At 41.8% G+C, this 24,660-nt stretch overlaps 3 protein-coding genes across 3 annotated transcripts in view; all 3 read left to right on the top strand.

Annotated features, from left to right (window-relative positions):
• Positions 1-7,479, top strand: part of myo15ab (myosin XVAb) — a 44,351-nt gene extending 36,872 nt beyond the window's left edge. Inside the window, exons 58-73 of the mRNA XM_031862979.1 lie at positions 384-589; positions 667-785; positions 1,385-1,454; positions 1,562-1,634; positions 1,860-1,933; positions 2,062-2,144; positions 2,309-2,439; positions 2,528-2,622; positions 3,475-3,552; positions 3,650-3,746; positions 4,544-4,704; positions 4,792-4,925; positions 5,954-6,087; positions 6,768-6,901; positions 6,982-7,122; positions 7,226-7,479. Of these exons, the coding sequence (XP_031718839.1) occupies positions 384-589; positions 667-785; positions 1,385-1,454; positions 1,562-1,634; positions 1,860-1,933; positions 2,062-2,144; positions 2,309-2,439; positions 2,528-2,622; positions 3,475-3,552; positions 3,650-3,746; positions 4,544-4,704; positions 4,792-4,925; positions 5,954-6,087; positions 6,768-6,901; positions 6,982-7,122; positions 7,226-7,327 (1,832 nt within the window). The 3' untranslated portion in view covers positions 7,328-7,479. The remainder of the gene's footprint in view (positions 1-383; positions 590-666; positions 786-1,384; positions 1,455-1,561; positions 1,635-1,859; positions 1,934-2,061; positions 2,145-2,308; positions 2,440-2,527; positions 2,623-3,474; positions 3,553-3,649; positions 3,747-4,543; positions 4,705-4,791; positions 4,926-5,953; positions 6,088-6,767; positions 6,902-6,981; positions 7,123-7,225) is intronic.
• Positions 7,480-8,644: 1,165 nt separating this feature from the next.
• Positions 8,645-14,212, top strand: alkbh5 (alkB homolog 5, RNA demethylase). Its single transcript, XM_031863231.1, has 4 exons — positions 8,645-10,001; positions 10,089-10,169; positions 10,268-10,387; positions 11,917-14,212. The coding sequence occupies exons 1-4, from the start codon at positions 9,232-9,234 to the stop codon at positions 12,074-12,076; spliced, it is 1,131 nt and encodes a 376-aa protein (XP_031719091.1). The 5' UTR covers positions 8,645-9,231; the 3' UTR covers positions 12,077-14,212.
• A 916-nt stretch (positions 14,213-15,128) lies between these two features.
• mief2 (mitochondrial elongation factor 2) lies at positions 15,129-23,545 on the top strand. The gene is made up of 8 exons (XM_031863228.1): positions 15,129-15,296; positions 17,563-17,732; positions 18,269-18,437; positions 18,574-18,671; positions 20,204-20,380; positions 20,508-20,671; positions 21,360-21,512; positions 22,160-23,545. Exons 2-8 carry the CDS (start codon positions 17,595-17,597, stop codon positions 22,665-22,667), a joined length of 1,407 nt encoding a protein of 468 aa, XP_031719088.1. The 5' UTR covers positions 15,129-15,296; positions 17,563-17,594; the 3' UTR covers positions 22,668-23,545.
• Positions 23,546-24,660: the final 1,115 nt, after the last annotated feature.

Below are 24,660 nucleotides of genomic sequence, written 5' to 3'. Positions count from 1 at the left end.
GAGTGACCCCTTACACACTCATTTCATGCATTGTTGCGGTGTTGTTGTAGTGGTTATGGCAAAGGTTAGGGTGACCCTGCAGGGAGTTGATGTAAGTCAATACAGAAGTACCCATGTGTATAGTATCTATAATTAGACCAACGGCTGCAGTTTGTGCCAGGTTATCAGCGTTGCAGCGAGTGGGAGTTAAGTCTTATAAATGAGAGAGAAAAGCATGCAGATACAGATCTGACTTGTGTAAATGAAAAGCTGACCTGCTGTTAGAGGAAAGGCAGATAGTGATCAGGACTTACAGCGGAGAGGCGGGTTGTTTAGAGGCACAAAGCACCCAGGTGTGTGTCTGTGTGTTGGTTGTTGTAATCCCTCTGATCTGTGTGTGTCAGGTTGGAAGTTTGGTGCCGTGTTTGGCCGCTCCGGTGGGTTCCCGGCCGACTGCGTCCATCCCGTCGCTCCTCCCGACTTCCTGTCGCTGCCACTGGACCGCACGACCGAGCCTCGAGGAGGAGCGGGACAGTTCGCCGTGTCATCAGCCATCGCTGTGGCCGTGGCGTCCACCATGGCTGCGCATGAGATAGATCAAACGATTGAGGTACACAGGCACACATTCTCACATACACACATTTTTTGTGTCAAATTGTTTTTTTACTGACAATCTTTGATTTTCAGAAGGTTTCTCTTGACTGCTTTGCTGAAGGAGATCTGGATGAGAGGGCCCTGCAGGATAGTCAGTATGACATGTTGGAGTTCGCCAAGAAGTTCTTCAGACAGAGAACCAACGGGAAGGGGTGAGACATGGAAAACACACACTGAAATCATCACAAACATCACACAACACTGACCATTTCAAATCCACTGATGGAAAGTGACTGAATACATTTACTCAAGTACTGAACTTTTATGCTACAATTCTGAAATATTTGTCCTCTGTATGACACTTAATACTTACTATACCGCTACATTTCTGAGTGACACATTGTAGTTTTTGTTCCACTACATTCATTTAACAGCTATAATTACTAGTTACTTTTTTAATTACATACAAAGCATATCATTAGTTTATAGAATATGATGCTCAACCGCATGTAAAGTAATTAAAATCAGCTCAACCTGAACCAGTTGCAATATTAAAGTAGTTTTACATCATTAATAATGATTGAATAAGAAAATACTAAACATTGACACACCAATCTGCATAATGAGTACATGTAAATACATTTTGTCACGAATACTTCTGTACCTTTATTGAATTAAATTTTGAATGCAGGACTTTTACTTATAATGGATTATTTTTATTGCAACCTTTACTGGAGTAAATTATCTCTGTACTTCTTCCAACACTGTTTCAATTGAAATGCTGCACTTTGTGACTGATTTGTGTTCTCAGTGATTCCCTGAAAAACAACAGTAAGAACAGAGACTCCAGAGAGCCCACTGAAATGATCAAGTTCTCCAAGGTGCCTTTCTTCTCGCTAAAGCTTGAAATACTCTCATAAAATATATCTTCTGTACGTCGTGTTGGGGTGTATTGAATTGTTTGTATGACACTTTTTCTTCTTTGCAGACTCCTCTGACTGAGTCTCTGATAGAGTTCACGGATCCAGCCATGAACAGAGTGGCAGCTGATCTCTTCCTGTGTAAGTTCTCACCTTCTCTCATCTCTCCTCTAATTACATCATCTTATTACGTTACTCTTATTACGTTACTCGTTACTTCATCCTCGGTCAATATAAGACGTGTATCAGATTTTAAGTTCTCAAGTGTTGGATGTCTCTACAAAATATGCTACTAGATACTTCAATTATTGTTGACCTGCGTGAGTGAGTGAGTGAGTGTGTGTCCTGGTTGTGTACTTTGTATAGCGATGATGCGTTTCATGGGTGACTCTCCATCAAGGGGATTGACAGAACAGGAAGTGGTCAACACTGTCCTCAAGGTAAATACACACTGCTTTTTTCTCTCTAAGGCTACTATTTTCTCTTTGACAGTTTGCTGATGTGTGTGTGTGTGTGTGTGTGTGTGTGTGTGTGTGTGTGTGTGTGTGTGTGTGTGTCCTCCCCTCAGCTCATAGGAGAGTTCACCTTGATGAGGGATGAGGCTTACTGCCAACTTCTCAAACAGCTTACGGCTAACACCAGCTCCAAACCGTAAGTCCGCTTTTCTACATAAACAACGTACCCATAACAAACCAACCCACACTGCACTCCTCTTTCTGTAATCCTCCGTGTGTGTGTGTGTGTGTGCGTGTGTGTGTGTGTGTGTGTGTGTGTGTGTGTGTGTGTGTGTGTCTGTGCTCTCTTGTGTCGTACAGTGATAGTTGCCAACGAGGCTGGAGGCTGCTGTACATCCTGACCGCTTTCCATCGCTGCTCTGAAGTCCTCAAGCCCTTCCTGCTGAAGAACCTGCAGCAGGCTTCTCGCAGCGCCGGCGTGCAGTATCAGGGTACTAAAACAGACACAATCACCAAGTGTAGGTCTGCTGTGCACATTAGCAGCGCCACCAGCATGTAATGTTTCCATCAATGTGCTAGGCATCGCTAAAGCGTGTGAGCAGAACCTGAAGAAGACGTTCCAGTACGGCGGCCGCATTGTTCCACCCAACAGCATGGAGCTGAAGGCTGTGGTGGTCAGTGCTTCATTTTATCTATCTGCAGGGGTGGAGGAAGTATTCAGATCCCTTACTTTAATAACAATACAGTGTAAAGATACTCTAAATGTCTGCCTCGATCCAAGTAGCAATAGTATTGGCAGCAAAAAGAAAAGCTACTCCTTATGCAGAATAGCCACATTTACATCCATGTTATTGTATATATTATGTTAAAGTGGTAGCATTATTGATATAAGCTGCACATTTATCTAGTAGGACAAGAACAATGATATTCTATTTTTTTTCTTATTGTCGGGAAATCTCATGAAAAGATACAAATATAAATATATTGTCTGTGTATCCAAAGCTTATTCCTCTGTGCCACAGAGCTCCATTGTTGTCCAAATAACTATTAACCATTAAGGAGACACATTGTGTGTCGTTTTCCTTCATTACAATGAACGTGGGCACTGTAGCCTGAAAATAGCCCCCAAAAATACACTATTAAAGTCATTTTTAAAGATTTATTTAGGAACCACTGGGCTTTTGGATAAGTCTCTCCGAGTAGGGAAGCGACAGAAAGAAAACTATAGAATATCCCCATCCTTATCCTTCAACTACTTTATGGATTTATGTGTAGTTTAGTTTATAATGTGATGAATCATATCTTCTAAACTGATGCTCTATTTTGTATGTAAAATCTTAAGGTGAAGCACAATTATCTCAAAGTTGCACAGCACATAAAGGCTTGGCTTAAACATAGTTACCCTCCACTGCAAGAGATATATGTAGGTTTATGTGTGTTAAGGTCCTGAAAGAATCAGCCATAGTCTGACATGTCCAGTGTATGTCCAGTATGTACTTTATTAGTGTGTGTTTATACTTCCTCAGGCGGGACGTAGTTCAAAACGTCAGCTGTTTCTGTTTCCTGGAGGCATCGAACGTCATGTGAAAATCAAAACCTGCTCCGTAAGTGTTCAGTGAGCAGTTCAGCACCACTGGTGTCTACAAGGAGACGACTGGGATGTTTCTTGCACGTGTGTTGATATATTGTTGTGTCTTTCAGGTTGCCCTGGAGGTGATTGAGGAGCTGTGTTATGAGATGGGTTTGCACAAATTGGAGGCCATGGAAGAATATGCCATATTTTTAGTCACCAATAGAGGTGTGCTCGTCTTCTGCTTCTCTCTCTCTCTCTCTCACACACGAACACATATGAAACATTGCGTTAGTGCACAAAGTCAGACTTCTCATCAGGGTCAGTGAAGCAGGTCCACTGACAGATCACATATCAGACTGTTCTCTGGTTTCTAGCTGTGGGAGAAAGTCACACATGAGTTCACGAGTCCTTATTGGACCGCCAAGGCAAAATAACGACAGACGGCTCGATGTCACCTTTTCATAGCCGATGACGATGTCACCACACAGTCATCTTTCCTCTTCATTAGATGTTAATGTGCCATTCATTTTTCCTGATTAAATGCAGAAGCAGCTTTTGTTCTGGTTCTTGTTGCTGTGCACAACTTTGTCATATTCCTTTGCACACCGCTCCTGTTGCTTCGGTCTTAAAACGTTTTCAGTGCTGAAAGCTCCAACGCTGGTTTTGTCCCCTGAAGCATTGACACAGAACTCTTTGCATTCTCTGGTTGATTCCTCTCCTCCCGTAGCAGTAAATATCTCCACATGACAACAGCTGGCAGCTGCTGTTGCTCGTGTGCTATTCAAAAGCACAGCAGGTCACACAACATGTGTCTACACAAGTATTAGCATGACTTTTCAGGGTGTTTATGTCAGTAGTTTGTATTGGATTTAAACGAGTGTTTGCTAGAACTTGTCAGATTCTGATTGAACAAACAAATCCTTCATAATGACAAATATTTAAATGTGTAGTTTTAACTTCATTTTTAGATGATTGTGCAAATCTCTGGGTAATAAAGGTAATGTGTATGTGGGTGTGTTCAGGTCAGAATGTGCGGCCTCTGAACAAACACGAGTACATCCTGGATGTCGCGACAGAGGCCGAGGTCGTCGACACCAACTACAGCTTCTGGTTCAGACGAGTCGTCTGGACTCAACCGCTCAAGTTTGAGAATGAGCTCTGTGTTGCCATGCACTATAACCAGGTAAGACGGGCGGTGTTTCACATACACAGTGTATGTTACCGACATGAGTGCTCGTGTATGTGACTGTGTTTGTGTGTGTGTATTTAGATCCTGCCGGACTACCGTAAAGGCCTGCTTAATGTTCTTACACATGGAAAAGTGAGCGATCAACAGTTCCACCAGATCTCCAAACTGGCAGCTTTGCAGCACAGAGCCAAAGACATCGTCTTCATCCCCAGCATGTGAGAAAACAAACAATGTTTGCAATACAGCTTCTAGTTTCATTGATCAACTTTATTTAGTTAATCACTTTATCAATAATATCATTTTTGTTTTGCCACTGACAGGCTCAGATTGATAACATAAGTGTCTAACAACATTATGGAAAGGGCCCTGCAGAGAAATATAACGTTTTTCTTTACATTTTGCTTAATTTGGTCCGTCTGTTCACTCGGAGAAGTCTCGTTTTGAAAGTTACCCTTTAATACAGAGGGTTATGTATATATACATTTAGTCATTAGCCATTTAGCCCCTCTTGTTTTAATACACTCAACACAACTGCCATGCTTTTAATTGGCTCCAGAAGTTCTCCAGATTCTTGTTATGGCAATGAGAGCGATTAAATGATGTTTATCCATTATATCAGGGTGCATTTAACCTTCCCTGCTTCCCTATTAACACCAATCCAAGTTCATTTTAAAGTTGAACATGACCAAAATATAAAAGCGAAATTAGCATAAATTTTCCAACAAATATCCATTTTAACTGCAGGTTAATTATTTTAGTTAAATCAACCTTAAACAGAGATTCCGTCTCAGCACATTCACTGGAGATGCACATCGGATTAATGGGCATGTGTTGTTGTGACAGTACAGCAACACTAAAGCTGCAATCGATGTCTTTCTACATGTTCTTTTCTACAACCGCACAGGAAGAAACCCATTGTTGAAGAGAGAATGCAGTCAATAGTTTTTGTGTTTATGGTGTGACAACTGAAAAAAAAATATTGTCCTTTAGTGCTCTTACTATTGTTATCAGTGTCTCTCTTCACACACACACACACACACACACACACACACACACACACAGACAAACACACACACACACACACACACACACACAGACAAACACACACACACACACACAAACACACACACAGACAGAGAGCCGGCAGCAGAACCGAAACAGCTCACTGAGTAAAATCATCCTGAGAAATGTTAAGAAGTCACTGAGTGAAGCAGACTGCTGTTTATCTTCTTCTCTCCTCCAGACATGAACTATCAGAGTACATCGCCACACCCCTGTTCAAGAAGCAGCCCCCTCAGCAGTGGGTTACCATGGTCACGCAGCACATGCAGCAAGTGCAGACCCTGAACCCGCACCAGGCCAGAGCACAGTTTATGGGTAAGATGTCCTGTGATCAGTGATTTTGGGCTGAACTGGTCAGTTTTTACAAACTGCATCTTTTGCGACTGGACTTCTCTACCGCTATATGTGTGATACCTTCAAAAGCTCCAACTTAACCTTAAGTTGAGATAGTTTTGACAAGTGTTGTTTCCAGAGTCAACAATGAAATGCGGAGCGCAATCGATCATTGGATTAATCTTCATGTTGACAGGAACAGTCATCTGCATTTAGATGCGAAGAAGAAATGCTGCAACGTTAATGTGTAAATTTGCACTTTTTTAAGGATATTGTCATAACACAGAAAGTATTTGTGTCTTAAAGAGATGCTAGTGATTTAGTTTTTCTCTTACATAATGTTGAGAGACAGATTAAACGAACTCGAAGCAGCAGAGGCCCAGATTCATTGACTTTTAGTCTCTAGTATTGGTAGAATCCTCAAAACACTGGAATCCTATATTTCCTATATTGCAACTCAACCTATGATAGAGATAATATCACCAGGGCCATTTTGACAAATCCCCTCAAGAGCCACAGAAGACATTTACAACTTTGTTCTCAAGCAGAGTCAGACTCCTCATGATGAATAAAGAGAAATCAATGTGTAAAATCTGTGCCCCTTTAAAAATGTAATTTTTGTCCAGTGTCCTTGAATAAATTCTGTGTCTTTGTGCGTGCAGGGCTGATCAGTGCATTCCCCATGTTCGGCTCCTCGTTCTTCTACGTCCAAAGCAGCAGCTCCACCACCTTCTACGCCCCCTGCATCATTGCTGTCAACCAACATGGCCTCCACTTCCTGCACAAAAATACACACGTAAGAGTAGAGTCACGTAGCAGTTTCAGTAGACAGTTTTGTTTTTTTATATATATAATGCTTGGTCTCTTTTGGTGCAGGAGCTGATGGCAGTGGTCCCCCTGGTGGAGGTGCAGTCCAGCCGCACCCAGAGGCCCACTGCTGGAACGAGTTACCCGTATGTAGACCTGACCCTGGGGGACATGAACACACAGCGGGTCATTCAGCTACAGCTGGAGCAGGTATTACGCAAACACAGACAAGGACACTCTTCAGAGGCCACACATGATCATTTGCAGTGAGCTGCCACGGTAGTGTGCTCATGTTGGCGGTGTTTGTCCACAGGGCCTGGAGTTGTGTCGAGTCATCGCCATGCAGGTGGAAAACATGATGTCCGTGAGGGAGAGGCGACTCACCCTGCCACCCAGCGAAATCACCATGTTATAGCACATGCCTTATTGTACACGCACACAGTCGTATGTACACACTAATGTAGATGAAACCCTTATAAATAGCCTATCTCTTCTTGCCTTCAGGCATTCTAATATTATATGTGAATGCATAAGTGTACCCTGAAGTCTATTATACTGCATTAACTGAACTGCATACTGAAGACAGTGAAAAGTAAATATTACTTCATGTTTTTTTCAGCTTGATATCTTTATAGTTGCACTTACTACTGTATTTGTAATTGATTAAACATTAGAGATGTTTTTAAATGTACAGACTGTTAATGAACAGCGAGGAAGCTTCACAGCCCTGTGCCCTGTCACAAAGTTTTATAACTGATGTGTAACATGTTTTTTATGTTTTTTTATTTATACTGTTTATTATAAAAGTTGATGTTAGTTAACAGTTGTTGCAATGTTAATGCATCACATTTCTTGTTTTGTAAAGAATATTTTGTCTAAATAAAATCAGCTATTTTAAAGAGAGGGGTATGAGCACTTCTGCTGTCTATTGTTTAAATTATTAAACAAGTATTTTGTATGAAGAGGTATCAGTAAAAAAATGCCACAACTGAATGTTTTGATATGAATGAAAATCAACAAAGCCTCTAAAATATTTATTTTAATGAACAGTGTCCCAGGCAAGTGACAAACAGTCAGAAAAAGTATTCAATTTATGATACAAACAAAGGAATTATGATAAATGATTTCAAAATAATAAATTATGAAACTTGTTGCAAAATAGTTGTTGAATTTATCATTTCGTAAATAAATTCAATATGCATAAACATTTTAAAAATACATCATGTTTCAGTGTAACGTTACAGCACTTAGGTTTAATACTGGGTGAGTTATGGACATAAAATAGGCGTGTTTTAAAAGATTCACAAACATAAATAAGGTGTCTGTGACTATTTGTATCTACAGGATGAAACGTTTACTTAAAACATTAGTTTTTTACTTGAGATATCCAGCAGGGAATTTATGCACAGAAATGTATATTTTCCTATTAGTTATGCACAAATATTCAGGTACAAGTTGCACAAATTTATCTTCACAGAATTAATTAAATATACATGAAGTTTATTACTATTATTATAGATATCATCGCAATAAATAACACTATAATAAATGACAACCTTAAATAAACATTGCCAACTTTATGGAAGTAAATAAGAGCTCAGTGGGACAAAATTAGCAGTCGCTTTGCGCGTGCCCTCTCAGCTCCAAAAATGGATTTACGCGTTTGCCCATCAAGTCACGTGACAGTACCTCCCCAAAGTGGCAGGTCAACACTGAGCATGCGCAGATCTGTGGCAGGTTACACAAGTTTATTTTCAGCCTTTTGTTTTTTGCTGGGGACGGGTTACGATGGTGTGAAGTGACCGTGGTCAAAGCCTTGTTGCGAATATAACGATGTTTTTCTTAAACTCTCGGAGTCAACCCGAGAGCGGAAACGTCTCCGGAGCACCGGGATTTGGAATTTAACGGTGACATGTGAAATGTCGCTGCGTGGTTTGTCGGTATTTCCAGGCGGCAACGGACAGACCAAGCCAGGCTAGTTTTAAGCTAACGTTAGCTAACTCGTAGCCAAGCAACTCGGGTAGCGCTCGTTAGCCCTCTCCGCTGGCTGAGCGCGTGTTGTAGTGTCGACGCAGTGTTTGTCACAGCTCTGATTTGTTTGCACGCGCCTGGTAATATCATATACGGATTGACACGTTTCACACCAGACTGCTGTTTTAGTGCGAAGCAATTTAGCGAATGTTAGCTACATGTGTGTGCTGGAGCGAGGGGTCCCTTAAGCTAGCGACGTCCACCATCAAAGACTCCCTTTGACATCTCAGCTAGTCTGTTCACATTAAACTGTCCGTTAAAGCAGTGCTAAAAATGCTACGCTGATACATGCTAACCGTTAGCTTTAGTGGGTCACGTCGCACTTCACCGGTCATATTGTTTTTGGCTGACATGGCATCCAGCGGATACTCTGACCTGAGGGAGAAGCTCAAATCTATGACTCCGCACAAAGACGAGGTAAAAAATAAATACGTGGAGAGTAACGGCAGCGGAAAGGAGCGAAAGCGTAAGATCCGAGAGTCCGACGACGACGAGCACAGCGATGACAGCGTGGAGAGCCGGGAGCAGGAGGCCGGCCGGGTGAAGAGCAGCATCCTGCAGGAGAACATCTTCACACTGGAGGAGTGCACCCTCATCGAGGAGAAGATCGACGACGTGGTTACCAAAGGGGAGGCTGGACTTTACCGTGAGCACACGGTGGACAGGGCGCCCCTCCGCAACAAGTACTTCTTCGGGGAGGGGTACACGTACGGATCCCAGCTGGAGAAGCGTGGACCGGGCCAGGAGAGGCTGTACCGCAAAGGAGAAGTGGACGAGATCCCGAGCTGGGTGCACGAGTTGGTGATCAAGCGCCTGGTGTCCAGTGGAGTGGTCCCGGAAGGGTTTGTCAACAGTGCGGTCATCAATGATTATCAACCGGGTGGCTGCATTGTGTCACACGTGGATCCTCTGCACATCTTTGCACGTCCCATCGTCTCGGTGTCCTTCTTCAGTGACAGCGCGCTCTGCTTCGGCTGTCGCTTCCAGTTCAAACCGATCCGGGTGTCGGAGCCTGTGTTCGTCCTGCCCGTGAGGAGAGGGAGTGTCACAGTACTCAGGTGACTATGGCTGTTTGTCACTGTCCTGCATTGATTGCATTACTGTTCAAAGTGTGGCTGAGGGCTGACAGCATCTTTCTCTCTCAGTGGCTACGCTGCTGATGACATCACCCACTGCATCCGCCCACAAGACATCAAGGCACGTCGTGCAGTGATCATCCTCAGAAAGTGAGTCAACTTACTATTTCTTAAAAAGTCATTATTATTGCAGGAAATCTCTCTCTCTGATCGTTGTGTTTGAACTGCTGCTCCCTCCTGTTTGCCAGGACCCGACCAGATGCTCCTCGAGTGGACTCTGAAAGCTCTTTTCCTGTCGTTGAGAGACCTGCACCCCTGAAAGCCAAACGCTCTCATCGTCGCAGAGCAGATGCTGATGCTGCTCACAGGTATACAGACACGCATACTGAGACGGCAAATGTCTTCATGGGTCCAATCAAAACAGACCCGTGGAAAACCTACTATATTTGCATGGACTAACAGCTAAAAAGATTGTCCTCATCTGAAGGGGGTGTTAGGACAGTCAGTGGGTCAATCTGACAAACAGACCAGAGGATAGTTACACCTCATATTAAGAGCTACTTCATTCGACAAGGCGCCGCATCGGCCAATAAAATATGTTCAAGCGCATGTTCCTGGTTGATTGTTTTGCGACGCCGTATTTCTACTGCTTACCTCAAGATCGTTGCATCAAAAGACAAGCAGTAAAATGTAGAGCACTAGAGTCCTTCCTCATCACATCATAATCACTGTGAAGTGTTTTGACATCTGACACGCCTCCAAACTCGTAGATCCGTTTCTATAATCGTATTTGCATAATCATATTTCCTCCCCTCACTGGGACCTGAAACTAACCCAACAACACATAAACAGCCCTGGACATGTTGGGCTGTCCAGGGCTGCCCTAATGTAAAGCAGCCCTAATGTAGGGCTGCTTTCAGTCCGCTCACTGAGATGTATCGACATACTGACCCCAGACCCAGTTAGACTGAATATAATTTGCACACAGCCCAAATCAGATCATGGATCGGGTCTTGGTTATTAGGAACCATGATGACCTTTTGAAGGGATCCTACAAGGTTGGACATGGAAGCATTTCTGTATCAATGACAACAGGACACAAGCCTGAAAGGAATGCAGTCAGATTAACACAAAGACTGCAGCACGGCAGCACAAAGTAAAACATGTGCGTCTTCTTTCGCCTTTTAAGATAAGTCATAGATTTATTGTCAGTCGTCAGATCTTATGCACAAAATCAATTGAATAAACTATGAAAGAGCCTATTTTAAACTAATTCAAACTATGCGGTGCGGCCGGTTCAAATGTTCAACCACAGAAATAATCATCATAGGAATTAAAAAATACTCCCAATTTAACATCCTGACACTCGATGCTTGTGCACTGTCGTACTTTATAAAACAGGCAGCTTTTAATAACGTTAAATGATGAGATTAATGAGAGAATGTATCCGTGGATTCACTGTGAGAAGCGGGGGCGAGCGTCCCTCGTGCCCACAATGGTCATTAATTAAGACTTCAAAGGCAAAATAATTTAAAATCCATCAGTGATGCAGCTTGCGAAAGAACAGACAACTCTCTTCTTTCTGGATATCACAACATTTTGCTCTCTCACTCACTCACTCACTCACTCAAGTAAATGTGCTTTCATGTCTGAATGAAGCCATGAGGAACATTAACTTAACAGTCACCTGTGTTTGAATGACAAAAAGCCACCACTTAAACAGATCGATGAAGCCAGTAATGTTGCATGTTACATAATGTTGCACAAGACATACATCTGCACTGACAGCTGAGGCTGTCACAACGTTCTAATGTGTTCCTGTTGAACAGCCGTCATGTAATGTTTATTAATGAAGATCCAAACCTGACTTGGCCTCTTAATGTTTGTCCTCCGCCAGGCCGCGGGTGCTCGAGATGGACAAAGAGGAGAACAGACGTCCGTCAAACTCCCATCATCGTCGTCACAGCATCAGCTCCGAGAACTACTGGAGACGCGGTCAAGACTCCGACAAACACCGGGAGAGTTCAGATCGCAAAGTCAAAATGAGACGCCACTGAGCACTTCTCCGTCACACATGTATACATATAAATATATCTTTTATGTATTTCAATATTGTAACTTTCTTTGATCAGTCGTCATTTTTCTCGCTCCTGTTTTAGTCCGGCACATGGAGCATAGTCATCATGTTGTCTGCGTTTTGGTTTGAGTCTGGATAAGTTTGAGTGCGTTATTTGTTTCCGGCAGACGAAGCTGCTACAAGGGTCCGAACCTCAATTTACTAACTCCAGTTAAATCACCTTTAATTGAACATTTCTTGTTTCTATGTCCATAGATATTTCAGAATGGCATGTATTTTTTGTAACCAAGATGTACAGACCACAAGAGCTAAAAAACAAACAAACATGTATGTATGGATTTGTACAAAAGAAAACCTAACTTGTTATAACGTACAACACTTTTGTATAGTCTTTGATTGGGGGAACTTTTCTGCAGGAAGAAACATTTGCTTTTTTGGCACCCACATTTCTTCTCCTTACCTTTCCTGTGCTGTCCCAGATCTTAGTTCACTGAAGCAGTTTAACTTGAAACAACTGGCAGATGTGCAGAAATGCTTTCTGTGTTATGATTTGATTCTGCTGTACGGCTCATCTTGGTGGAGGTTACAATGTGGTGCGTCAACTAAACTGATGTTTTATGGAGTGATTAAAAACCTCAGGCCTTGTTTTACACTCCTGTTTCAGTTTGAAGTTGCTTACCTTGTAAAGTGACAAAGGCCATGTTATTGCTGATCTGTATTAAATCTAATTTTTCCTCATTTACATTGGTGATGTTTGGATCAGACAGAACGACACCAGCCCTATAATGTCTTGTTGAATGTCTGTCTAAACACGTGGCGGAGAAGAAACTCGATATCCGTATCTGTCCGTGAGATTAGCTGTGTAAACACACGTTTGTTTTCTCCCAGTCAGCCATATTTGGCTGAGGCACTTAATAGCTCACTAGTAGGTTAGTCTGGAGTTACACATGAACAAAAATAAACCTTGGTTCAAAGGAGAAATTACTTTCTAAAAGTGGGGTGGATTTTTGACCATGGTTTTCTGAAGCTCTGCTACAGTCGTGAACTTCAATATGATCGCAAAAGTTATAGTCTGCTGGAGGCAAATACTGCGGCTCTTCAGACAGAGTGGGACACAGTGGTGGCTTCATGGTGTCACTGGTCAGGTGGAGGAACAACAAACTGGAGTGTCTCATGTTTAAATGATCAAGCAAATAACTGGCCATGGCATTGATGTACTCAGGACCACTTTTTGAAGGTTTCATCTCGAGATCGATCAAAATTTTACTCGGTCTCAGAGGAATTAGGATTTTATTTCTAGATCACAACGGTGGGGGTATCGCTAAACTCTGTGGATTGTTAATTGTTAATATAATTTCTGTGATTGCTTATGAAAAACAAAGGAAAATTCCCACACACAATTCTCCTCTGCCATGCCTTTTGATAAGTTTATCAAGACATTTCTCATGTTCATTTATACATCCACACACAGTATGTCCGGCAAAAAAAAGAGGTGAATGAAGCTTAATCTTCATGTGAGTTCTGTTTAGTTTTTCATGGGAATGTGAATAATTCAGATGAATTTGAGGACTGCCTATATGGTTTGCATGTTTTACGTTGTAGCTGAGGTGTGTGATTCATTGTGGGACTTGCACTGGTCTTGGTCTTGACTCGGTCTCAACCCCTTAAAAGTCTTGGTCTCGATACACTCTGGTGTCCTTCAAGACTTCTCAATTAGAATATAATTTCTATAGAAAAACAATACAGTAGATACTGTATGTTATTCCAGGCATGTTCTAGGTTTTCTGTCCACAGTGGTGAATGTTTTGTCGGGCCACTTTGAGCAGGAAGGTATACTGTTAGAGAAGTCATGCCGTCATCCTCATTAAAATCAGTTTTTTTGCTTTGGAATATTTGTTTTATTGATTGATGTTAATTTGCATTTCTAGGATCATATTAGTTAAGTGGTGTTTTTCACTCAAGGTGAGAAGTCAAAGGGACAACAAGTTTGGACCTTTGCTATTCAATTTCTGTATTTCCCCAATAATTCCTGAATCTGTATATAAGTTTGTATATTATGCATCCTCGATATTTCCAGAAAATTATTTATAATTCAATAAATGAAATCTGTAAAATCGATCAGCTTTTGCATGTTTTGAATTGTACAATCAAAGGTAACATGAACTCTGAAGCCTCACGTTCAATTATTTTTCCTTTTTCAAATTTAATAAGATCAAGTCTTGGAATCAAACGCATAAAGAGATTTGACTTTTAGCTGTCGGGTCATAATAATAATTTGAGTTTTTGACTTCAAACGAAGAACGATTGGCAATCAAATCAATCGACAGCATGTTTGGAAAAGAGTTTCTGAGATAAGAGGTTTAAAGTTCATTCTTGACCTTAGAAAAGCTGTTTTAGTTTGTCCAAAAGTTTACGTGACGAAGACGAAGTGATATGATCAAAAGCACTGAAACAGTTACTAAATGGCATTATTCAAACCATTTACTGAAGTAAAAGTAGCAATACCACACTATTAAAATACTCCACTACAAGTAAAGTGCATTCAAAATTTAAGCTTGGTAAATGTAGAGACATATAAAAGTAAAAGTACTCATAGTGGCAGCTGTCAGTGTTATACTATTACATTATTGAGTCACTATAATTGATGTATGAATACGTAAGTTGTGCTTTAATGTTGCCTTTTTCTAGTCATTTTAACTACTCTATATATACTTTTTGGCATTTTAATCTGTAACAATGGATCATATTTTATGATCTTGTTTTGTTTGCAAAATCTTAATTTGAAAAGTAGTTTACAGCTTTCTTAAATAAATGCAGGGAAGTGAAAAAGTACAATCTTTTATAGTTTAAGTATCACAACATGGAAATAAAAAGTACAACACAAGTATCTTGAAATTTCAGTAAAAGCATTTAGTAATTTTTCATGCTACATAGAACTTATTTTCGAGTTCCTCGTGTAATAAATCGGTGTTGGGTTTTCCTTCTTCTTCTGGGGCGCCGCTGCTCCCTAGCGCAATTAAAGAGGAGAAGAAGAAGACAGCAGCTGTTAGCTAGCTAGCTGGTTGAGCTATGTTTACTTTATGTCCGTGAACAATAGAAAGTAACTTCACGCGTTGTTGTTGAAGAGCATTGAAATACGTATTTGATCAAAACACTAATGGTGTGGAGTCGGACTGTTGTATTTCTCTCCGCACTGAGTGGTAAGTGTACTTAAATAGTAGTGAAGGAGACAGCTGGCTGTCACTGACTGCTAATGTAGCTGGCTAGCTTTACTAATGGACGTCAGTTGCTCTCAGGAGTTGACAGCAGTTTGTCCGTTTGCTGTTTATCTCCGTGCTACTAAATGTAGTCGGTCGATTGATCGTGTATGTTAGCTAGATGGACATTTTGTCGTGTTACGTTAACAGCTGTAACGTTGCTAATATCTGGCGTTAACGTTAGCTACACCTGTAGGCTGTATAAAAACACTGGAGAGGATGCCAGTACGTAAATGATAAACTCAACATGTCAGCATTCCAGCCACGAGGATTACATACAGTTATACTGCAAGATACATTTTAGAAATCGTTTGTTAAAGGTCTGTGTAGGAGAAGCCAGAATGCTCTGCAGTGTTCTTATGCATGTTACGAACAATGTTGTTGTATAGCAGTGCTGCCACCTTTGGTCAATACAGTACACCACAAACACAAAAGAAAACTTTACAACCTAAGTATTTTCATTTATACTGCCTGTCCCGTCACTTACAGTAGCAGCCTGGTGGTATATGATGTTGGTCATGCTACAAATCTAATCAGCCCAACCAAAACCTGTCAACATCAGGAATTCTTTGGTTGATGGTAATGTAGCTAACATCAAACAGGAAACGTTGAAAGTGTCCCCTCAGGGCTGAACGTGCTGCAGACACCTGTTGAGCTGTGCCCTGACAAGGAAGGCTCTTATATGTTTGACCCAGCTGGTCCAACTCTGGCGTGTATTGGCTCTATTAATAGAGCATGTCTCCATTCCTGGGCTCCTGTACCTCTGGCAAAAAAAAGAGAGGAGACACACTCCTTGGAAATAGTTTAGGGTCATGTCATGTGGCTATTTCTGGATATCAGGTGCCTGTAGCTAAATAAGATAAGCACAGTGCATGCGTTAAAAACATTTTCAAACAAAGTATATTTATATCATGGTCACAAATCTGTTTCTACAGGTTATTGGTCAAATAATTTTTTTCCCCCATTATTAACAACCTCACCCATTGCTTTAGCTGTGAGAAACATTGCACTTGATCTCAGGCCTTATAGTCAGACAGGCAGCTGTTCTACCAATAAATACATGTCACAGAAAACACTTTGATGTGTCAATGATGCTGGCATTCTATGTGGCTCACTGGAAATGCTCAATGAGACACTACAATGGAACTGAACCATTGTTAATGTTATTAATTACAGTTGTGATATTCCTACTAAAGGCCATCAACTTCTCTGGCACAGAAGCAGCCAAGAGAAACGAACCCACAGCTCGGTTCAGTCTCTTTTTATTAGTCGAGTGCATGAATAATGGAAAAGTTGTACAAATTAGTCAAGTTACTTTTATTTCCATAGCCTAATATCAGTAATGTGTCTCAAGGGGATTTACAATCCATACAGCATAAAATAACATTTTTGAAACGATAATAGATAAATCGTCTTCATGTAAACTGCATTACTTAATACATCAGTGACTTTATTAAAAATACACTTAAAAGCATTAATTTGTTTCTATGACGGGAGCACGATGTGTCCACAGGAAGCTGTTTGGTTTCTCTATGATTCAATAACAAGTTATAACCGTGTTTATTTAAGTCTTTCGATGTTGTTCTCAGGTAGATTAAAACATTATTAATCATGATTAATACTCTGTGGATCCACTGATGTAAACGAAAACTACAGACATACAGAGGTAACAAATTAAAGAAAAGAGTGAAATAAAGGAAGGTTTTCTGCCACCTTAAGTCGACAGAGGAGCTTTGGCATAGATTCTCCAAGTGAAGCTGCTCTGTAGGGATGCTTCCTCCAAAAGATATTCCATCATTTGGTGTTTTGAAGAGGGGGAGAGTGCTTTCTCTAACACGTCAGTCCAAAACCTTTGTAAGTCTTCACTTGAGTTGAGATCTGATCATTCTCATTCTATGATTTACAGGTTTTGTGCCAGTTAATACGGTGTTTGAATTAGTTTTTTTTCTCCGCTTATTCATCCAGGTTTTTATTTCCTATACTTTTTCACCTGTCAGTACATCTTGAAACATTATTCTGCTGCACATCCTGTCAGTTTGTCTCATGGGTTGTTCTAACTTCTTGACATTCATGTGGATGTGCAGCTCCATCCCATGATTTCTAGAGATCCAGACTGCTGCAGGTGGAGTTCATATTCCCTCTTGCTGACAGTTATGTCTCGTTCCTCTCTGCCCACTTGAATTTATGTGATGCGTTCTCCTTTCCCAAGGCTAACCGCACAAAAAAAAAAAAGAGGAAGCGATGAACTTCCAGGGCAGTCGGAGGCGAGGAGAGGATGGCATCGCCGTGGTGATTGATTTCCTGCTGTCTAATGCCCAGCTGGTTCTGGGAGTCGGGGGGGCGGCCGTGCTTGGAATCGCTACACTGGCAGTGAAACGGGTGAGTGTGTTTTTTTTACAGGTTGTTGGTACCACATCAGTGCGTCATTCATAGAAACTCTTCAATCATTACTGCAAAGATATCGACCTGGGCAAAAAAGAGCTGTAAAGCCCTAAATTCTCCATGAATCTTTAATGCACAAGTACTATGCTAGCACTCAAAAAACGAGTGTGTCCATTGAGTTGTATTGGATAAATTGTCAGTTCATCCTCCAGCTGTTTCTTTACCTGAAGCGTGATTTGCTGGCAAGTACATACAGACTATAAAGCTAAAACTACTCATTCAGATCAGGATACTGTGTGTTAAATTGATTGCTGTTTTGGAAATTAATTAAAAATGCATTTTGAAAATGGTAATTTGTAGTTAATGAAAAAACCCTCCTCAGGACGGTCCTGTCCGAGGTTGCACGTGGCTGAGGTTATCTTTGCGCCTCCTCAATCTAAATTGGCTTACCTGCGGGTTATGGCCGTGTTTTGCACTCCGCATCATCAGTCATGCAGTGCAGCCTGGCTGTGATGATGAGTGTTTGTGTTTAGCTGATAGAGCGCGCGGGCCGTGCCGCTGATGAGGATGAAAAGGTGAAGCGGAAGATGGCCGAGAGCTGGGAGGAGTTGAGTTTGGTGTCTGCCTCCCCCACGATGATCAAGAAGGGCATAGAGGGCGTGGTGATGAAACATGTCGCCAAGGCAGCCAGACAGCAGAAAGGTATGCGCTACATCCCAGCAACTGAACGCAAAGGAGATGCACACAAACATCACAAATACATGGAGGTGTTTACTCTCATCATCATTGTGGCCCTCTGATACTACTTGACAGCCGTTTTGATCTCTTTCTCAATCAGCTGACCTTTCACAACAGCCTCAGACATCCTCTCCGGAGGTGCCGTCTAAACCCGAGTCCAATTCTAAGAGACTCCAGCTGTGCGTCCTCAGTTTGCAGGTACGCTCTGACATGTTCGCCTCTGAGCTCTTGAAGGCATAGATTATGCATTCAGTCTTAGCAGCTGCTGTAAAAGCTCTGCTCGGTGTTGGCTCATTCAATTGTGCATGTGTAACATGTTTTTTTTTAAAGCGCAGTGCTTAGGGGATATGCATTGTTATGCACTGGTTAGGCTGCACAGAGCCCCGGGAGCCCTGCATAATCACAGCACTGCGTGTGCGCTTGTGCACTGGCCGTATATAGGAAGTCAAACAAGCATGAAAGCAGCTTTGAGTTAGTGTGCAGAACGCCCACATAAGCAGAACTGCTGTGGATTGTTCTGTATGAGCTGCATGAAACAATTTGTTCAGTAAATGTTAGCAGAGCAGATGCGAACGCATGACTGGACATAAGAGGGGATTTGAAGCAATGGGATTTGCCTTTTTAAAGAAAGCTTATGCAAATTGTTTTATGAATAGTTGCACATCTTAATTTTCTATTCTGCATCCCAGGAACAATGCTTTTTACAATGAATACAGGGAAGTAAAAAGCCAGTATTTGTAATTTAAATGACTTGTTTCTGAAAAGGTACCACAATACCATTGTTTCAGATGCTTCTTGGGTCCAGTTTAGCCGTGGATATAGGCCTTTACTACGCTTTAAGCTGTTCATGCAGTAACTACACTTGTTTGACCTTCTTTAAATGCTTCTTTAACAGCAGTAACAGAATACCCACAGCATAGTTCCGCTGCTGTTTGCTACTTATCTTCATCGCAGCAACTTATCTGGCAAAGCATCATCCTGTCAGAGTTCTTAAACACTGAAAAATGTTTTTTTTTAACCCTTTCAGAACACATCCTGGTCATATTGTGCACCTATATATGCAAAAAAAGACCAAAACATATTATTATTATATTTTTTATATCAAAATCCAATCCTATTTTCTTCCTGTTAAACAAAATATGAGGTGTGCTTACGTAAGCTAGTACCAATCGATTTCAACCAATAATACTCTTCTTTTTTTTTTCTTTTTTTTATTTAACCTTTATTTAACCAGGTGAGTCCCATTGAGATTAAAAATCTCTTTTTCAAGGGAGACCTGGCCAAGACAGCCATCCATCAATCATTCGGCAGCTTTTAGGACGATGGAGGTGTGTGTGTGGAGCCACAGTCTGATGTAGCTCCTTTTATAGCCGTCCAATCAAATGCCAAGGATTTGATTTAAGCCCCTCTACTCTAATAACTGTACACCGATCAAACGTTCTGTTTCACTTGGGAATATGCCCGAGCACAGAAGCGAAAGACGCTCTAACTTTAAGTACGCTGAGAGGCACAAAACAACCGTAAATATTCTATTACTCAAGAGACCACTGTGTGTTTTCCCAGTGGAAGTGTAAAAACATCAAAACTGTTTTTGTTACCTTCGTGTTTAGAGTTGTTATCTCAGCATCACTGTGTTTGTGCCTCTCTGAAGGATGCACATACGTGGACATAGTACGGTAGTTTTCTGCCTGAGCTCTGTGTCGTTGGTAAACTGTATGACATGTGTGTAGGAGCGACTGCAGCAGTTCTATCACACGAGGGCGGCTCTAGCTCCGGATGAGGTCCGGAGGGCTCAGTCTCTAGCTGTGGACATCTGCACTGAGATCCAGGCCTTTTTGCACAGACGCCTTCCTGACATGCCCCTCGGAGAAATGAGCCTCGGAGGTTCTCTACTGGATGACCTGCAGGTACACGCACTGTATTCCTTCTTTTTTCCCCCCTTTGTGTTGTTGTATAGCAAGGTGTGAGATGAATAATACCACCTGTGTTTATCTGTGTGTGTGTGTGTGTGTGTGTGTGTGTGTGTGTGTGTAGGTGGTCAGTGCGGACCATGCGTGTCTGCTGGTGCCTCTACAGCTGGAAGCCTCTCTGTGGCACCTCATCCCGGGAGAGGAAACGCTGCTCACACACCCGCTGCACTGGATGGTCCGACGGGTCAATCTGGAATATTTTCCCAGAGGACTCAGCTACTGGGACAGGTGATCGTACACTGATAACCCAAATATTTTGAATTTGTCAAGCAGCACTGTTGGGTGTTTCTTTCTATTTAAATAGAGCAGGCGTGTTTGTGTAACTAGTAGATTTTTACTGCTCATTTGCAACAATTGTGTTTTTTTTATTACAAATAATGCAAAGTGTTTGTCAGGAAAAATGATTGTATTGCATCTCTTTCTTAACCAAAACTAGACCCGCAACTAACAATTATTGTCCTTATCGGGGCAGAAGGTGACCTCTTTCAACTGTTTGGTTTTGTTTGACCAAAAGTCCCAAAATATTCAGTTTACAATAAAGTATGAAAAAGAAAAAGCAGCAAATCATTGAGAGGCTGGAATCGGAACATTTTCACTATTTTGCTTGAAAAATGACTGAAACAATTAATCACATCAAATTCACTAATTGTTTCAACTAAAACGAACCCTTTTTAGTAATTAAAGTTCTATTTCACATTTACATAACATACATTCCCAGACAGGATCCTTAAAAAGCCATAATAAATACATTGAATCAGATTGAAATGTGTAGTATAAGAGGTCACTAATTTTCGACCAACATAAATTAAGTATAAAATGAGACGCTGCCATTTTAAATCAGCCTTTGTAACTTATAATGAAAAATGAGTGTTATATTGAGCCCTTCAGTAAAGCAGTCTGTCTTTGTGTCTTGTAGGTACCTGGTGGGTGGTTACCTGTCTGCAGAAGCGGTTGTGAACATGTTTAGTAAAGCTGTCATGGAGACTATAAACTGGCTGTCCATCAGCAGCACTCTGGACTGTCTCGTCAGACCTGTACAGGGAGGACCAGACCTGAGACTGGAGATTCGGTGTGTGTCCGTCCTTTTATTGTTTTTTGTGTGCTCGGTTTTATTAGTTAACTCGGCTGTTCACTCGTAAAGAACAATGCTGTAGATTCACGAGTTATCTGTCGCTAAAATGTCTCCTTAATGCGCAAACAGCCTTCCCACAGTCCTGCATGTTTAAGTATCAAGAAGGCAACTAAATAGAAGTCGGGAATGAACGGAATGCCAAAAGAAAAAGGTTCTATGTGAAAAATGGCTCAAATCACTGTGTAATGTGAACAGAGGTTTGCCTTCAGGGCTTTCTGCCACAACTCTCCCTCGGATTAGGCAACAAGCCTACATAATTAGGTTTAGGACAATATCATGTTTTGGGTTAAAATAAACTCTTGGCAGAAAGCCCAGAAGGCAAACGTTTCCTGTGTGTGAACCGTCCCAAAGAGTTATCTTCCAACCCTGCGCTTCCCCACAGCTATAAGGAGCTTTTCAGTGTCTTTCAGCTCATTGTTTGGGTTTTGCTGGCCACAACTTAAGTGTTTTGGTTCACTCTCACCGTTTTAATGAAGAGGCTTTGATAAACCCCCCTTGTACACACACAGGTGTGATGTTTGTGTGTGTTAAACTTGATGCACTCACTCTCCCTGATGGACTTTTGTCCTGTTGTGATCCTTCAGGCCTGGGAATGAAGAAGGGGCAGAGAGCAGTGATCCGCTGCTGTTCATCTCCATGCTGCCTCTGCTGAGGGAGGACGACGTGGTTCTGACTGCCCAGACGGAGCTCACCTCTCCCTGGGTCAATGCCTGGCACCTGTCTCTCTACCCGTGGGAGAACCGGCGACTGACTCGGCTCGACATCGCCGACGACGGATACCGCCGGCACACGCTTAAAATCCTCAAGGCGGTGTGCAGACTGAACCCGTCCCTGCGGCCACTCGGAGCCGCCCCGCTGGCCAATCTCGTCCTGCGCCTCAGTGACAGTGAAAGCGACTGGTCCAAGATCAGCCTGGATGTGAGATTCCAGCAGTGTATCTCAGAGCTGATTGGCTACCTGGAACAAGGGGCGTTACACAGTTACTTCAAGCCAGCTGTCAATCTGCTGAGCGGCTTGTCAGAGGACCAGGTGGACCAGATGGGTTTCATGCTGTACTGCGCTGTGTCAGAGCCTGAAATACTGCTTATATAACTGTCTGCACACACGGCATCTTTCTAGCTCTGACACACAGACACAGACACACACAGATCAAATGAGTAATCTGATATCGGTCACAATGTTTGGTTCAAGTCGAAGATGTCGTGTTCTTCCCACCTCGGACTGACGTTGTTTGGCTCCTCCGTCCTGCTTTTGATGGAAGAATACAGAATGACAGCATGCACCACACTGGAGGAGGAGATGCACAGAGAGACGACATGTGAAAGTGATGATCGGGCAAAACAAACCACTCGGAGGAAAGGACACGTGCCAAGGAAAGGAGCTGAGGAAAGTGTTTATCACCATAATTGACATGATGCTTCAGGATGTGCCTGATCAGAACACCACAGCCACCAAAGTCTGCATTTAAGTTTGAATGATTGTTTTTTTTTTTCACAGTGTGGCCACATGCAGCTCAGTATTTGAATCACCAGCAGAGGACAGTTTATTGCCTCTAACTGATGGCGTGTGCTGTGCATTATTTTCCTAAATCTCCTTTAATATAATCTAACTATGCAGAAAACGAATGACCTGCTTAATACCAACGGGCTGTAATGCACTTATAGAAGCATTCGGTCTGTCTAACCTATTTAACACAAAGGGTATATTTTATCATACTGGGGGTTAAAGTGTGCAGTATTTTGTGTGTCCTGTTTGGTATTCAGTCTGTTGCCAATCTTATTTGGGTTAACTAACCCTTTAAATTATGATTAAAGTTGCCTAATAATTGTATGCTGTTGCTTTTAAATACCGTATGAATGTTGTGGCCATTTCTTGCGTTCTTGCCGAGTGATGGAGAAATAGATTTTCTGTGATTGAACTTGTCAAACTGCAAATAATAATTAAAGCGTTTGTTTATATTCTTGCTCAGTTGCCCTGAAATGTTTCTGTTCTAACTTTTAAAACCGACTGTCACAAAGATAAGTGTCAGTGTTGCATGTGAAGCTTTTTCATGGACCTTTTGTTTATCAGCGTCGGTGGCTGACAGCTACTGCCATGAGCTGAAGAGAGTCTATACGCTCCGTGCATTTAAATACAGCAGAAGTTAAAATGGCTTCTAGAGTTGCTGTGTTTTTAGTGTAGAAATCTCTCGGACCGTGTTTACCTGCTGAGCTGTTAAACTTTCATATTTTCCACCTTTCAACATTAATTGTGAGTAACGGATTCATCTTTCTTCATCACGGGCCTCGTGCTGTCGCAACGAGAGGGAAAACATTTAGTTTTTCATGCAGCTGGTGTCATAGTCTCAAGCTTTTGCATATCTTCTTTTGTTCTAAATGAAATAAACAGCAGGGTGAGATGAAGACGAAGCGAACATGCTGTCTCTGCTTTTACAGTTGTGTGAAATGTGGCACCATGATATTAACCATTATATATATATATATATGATTTATTATTAATTATTTCATGTGGATGTGCGAATGTGACTCTGTGGTGTGCAAATACATTTCACCTTGCGAAATTGAGGAAAATACATTCAGTCATTTAAAGAGTAACACCAGGGAAGGAGAGACCACGAGGATAGAGAGGCAGGGAAGGGAACAGGAAATGAACTGAGTGTGAAACTGCTGTTAACCATAATAGGACAATCCTCTTCAATGCCCCATCCTGTCACACCTCAAACCTCCCCAAATGTTGTCTTTTGTCTGATGATGCATCAAGAGTTCTGCACAACAGATTTTGTTCTGGTTAAGGTTCTGTGTTTGTTTCACTACACTACATCCATACGCTGAAGTCATTACTGACCTACCTGATAAACACAATTATTTTTATTTCACCTTAAAGTAGCAGTGTGTAGGATGTAGTGGCATCTTGTGGTGAGGTTGCAGATTGCATTCCACTGAATACCTCACCAAGCGTGTTGTAAATGTTGGGCTTCAGGTAACATAATCGCTCTAAAGGCTCCAGCTACAGTTTGTCTATTGTAGAAACATGGCGGTGCAACATGGCGGACTGCGTGAAAGGTATCCGCTCACGATGTCAATAG

Source organism: Anarrhichthys ocellatus, unplaced genomic scaffold (genome assembly GCF_004355925.1).
Source record: "Anarrhichthys ocellatus isolate YVR2014 unplaced genomic scaffold, GSC_Weel_1.0 scaffold28, whole genome shotgun sequence".
In the NCBI taxonomy this organism is placed as follows: Eukaryota; Metazoa; Chordata; class Actinopteri; order Perciformes; family Anarhichadidae; genus Anarrhichthys; species Anarrhichthys ocellatus.
Note: the sequence above shows the minus strand (reverse complement) of the source record. Positions and strands in the feature narration are given on the sequence as shown.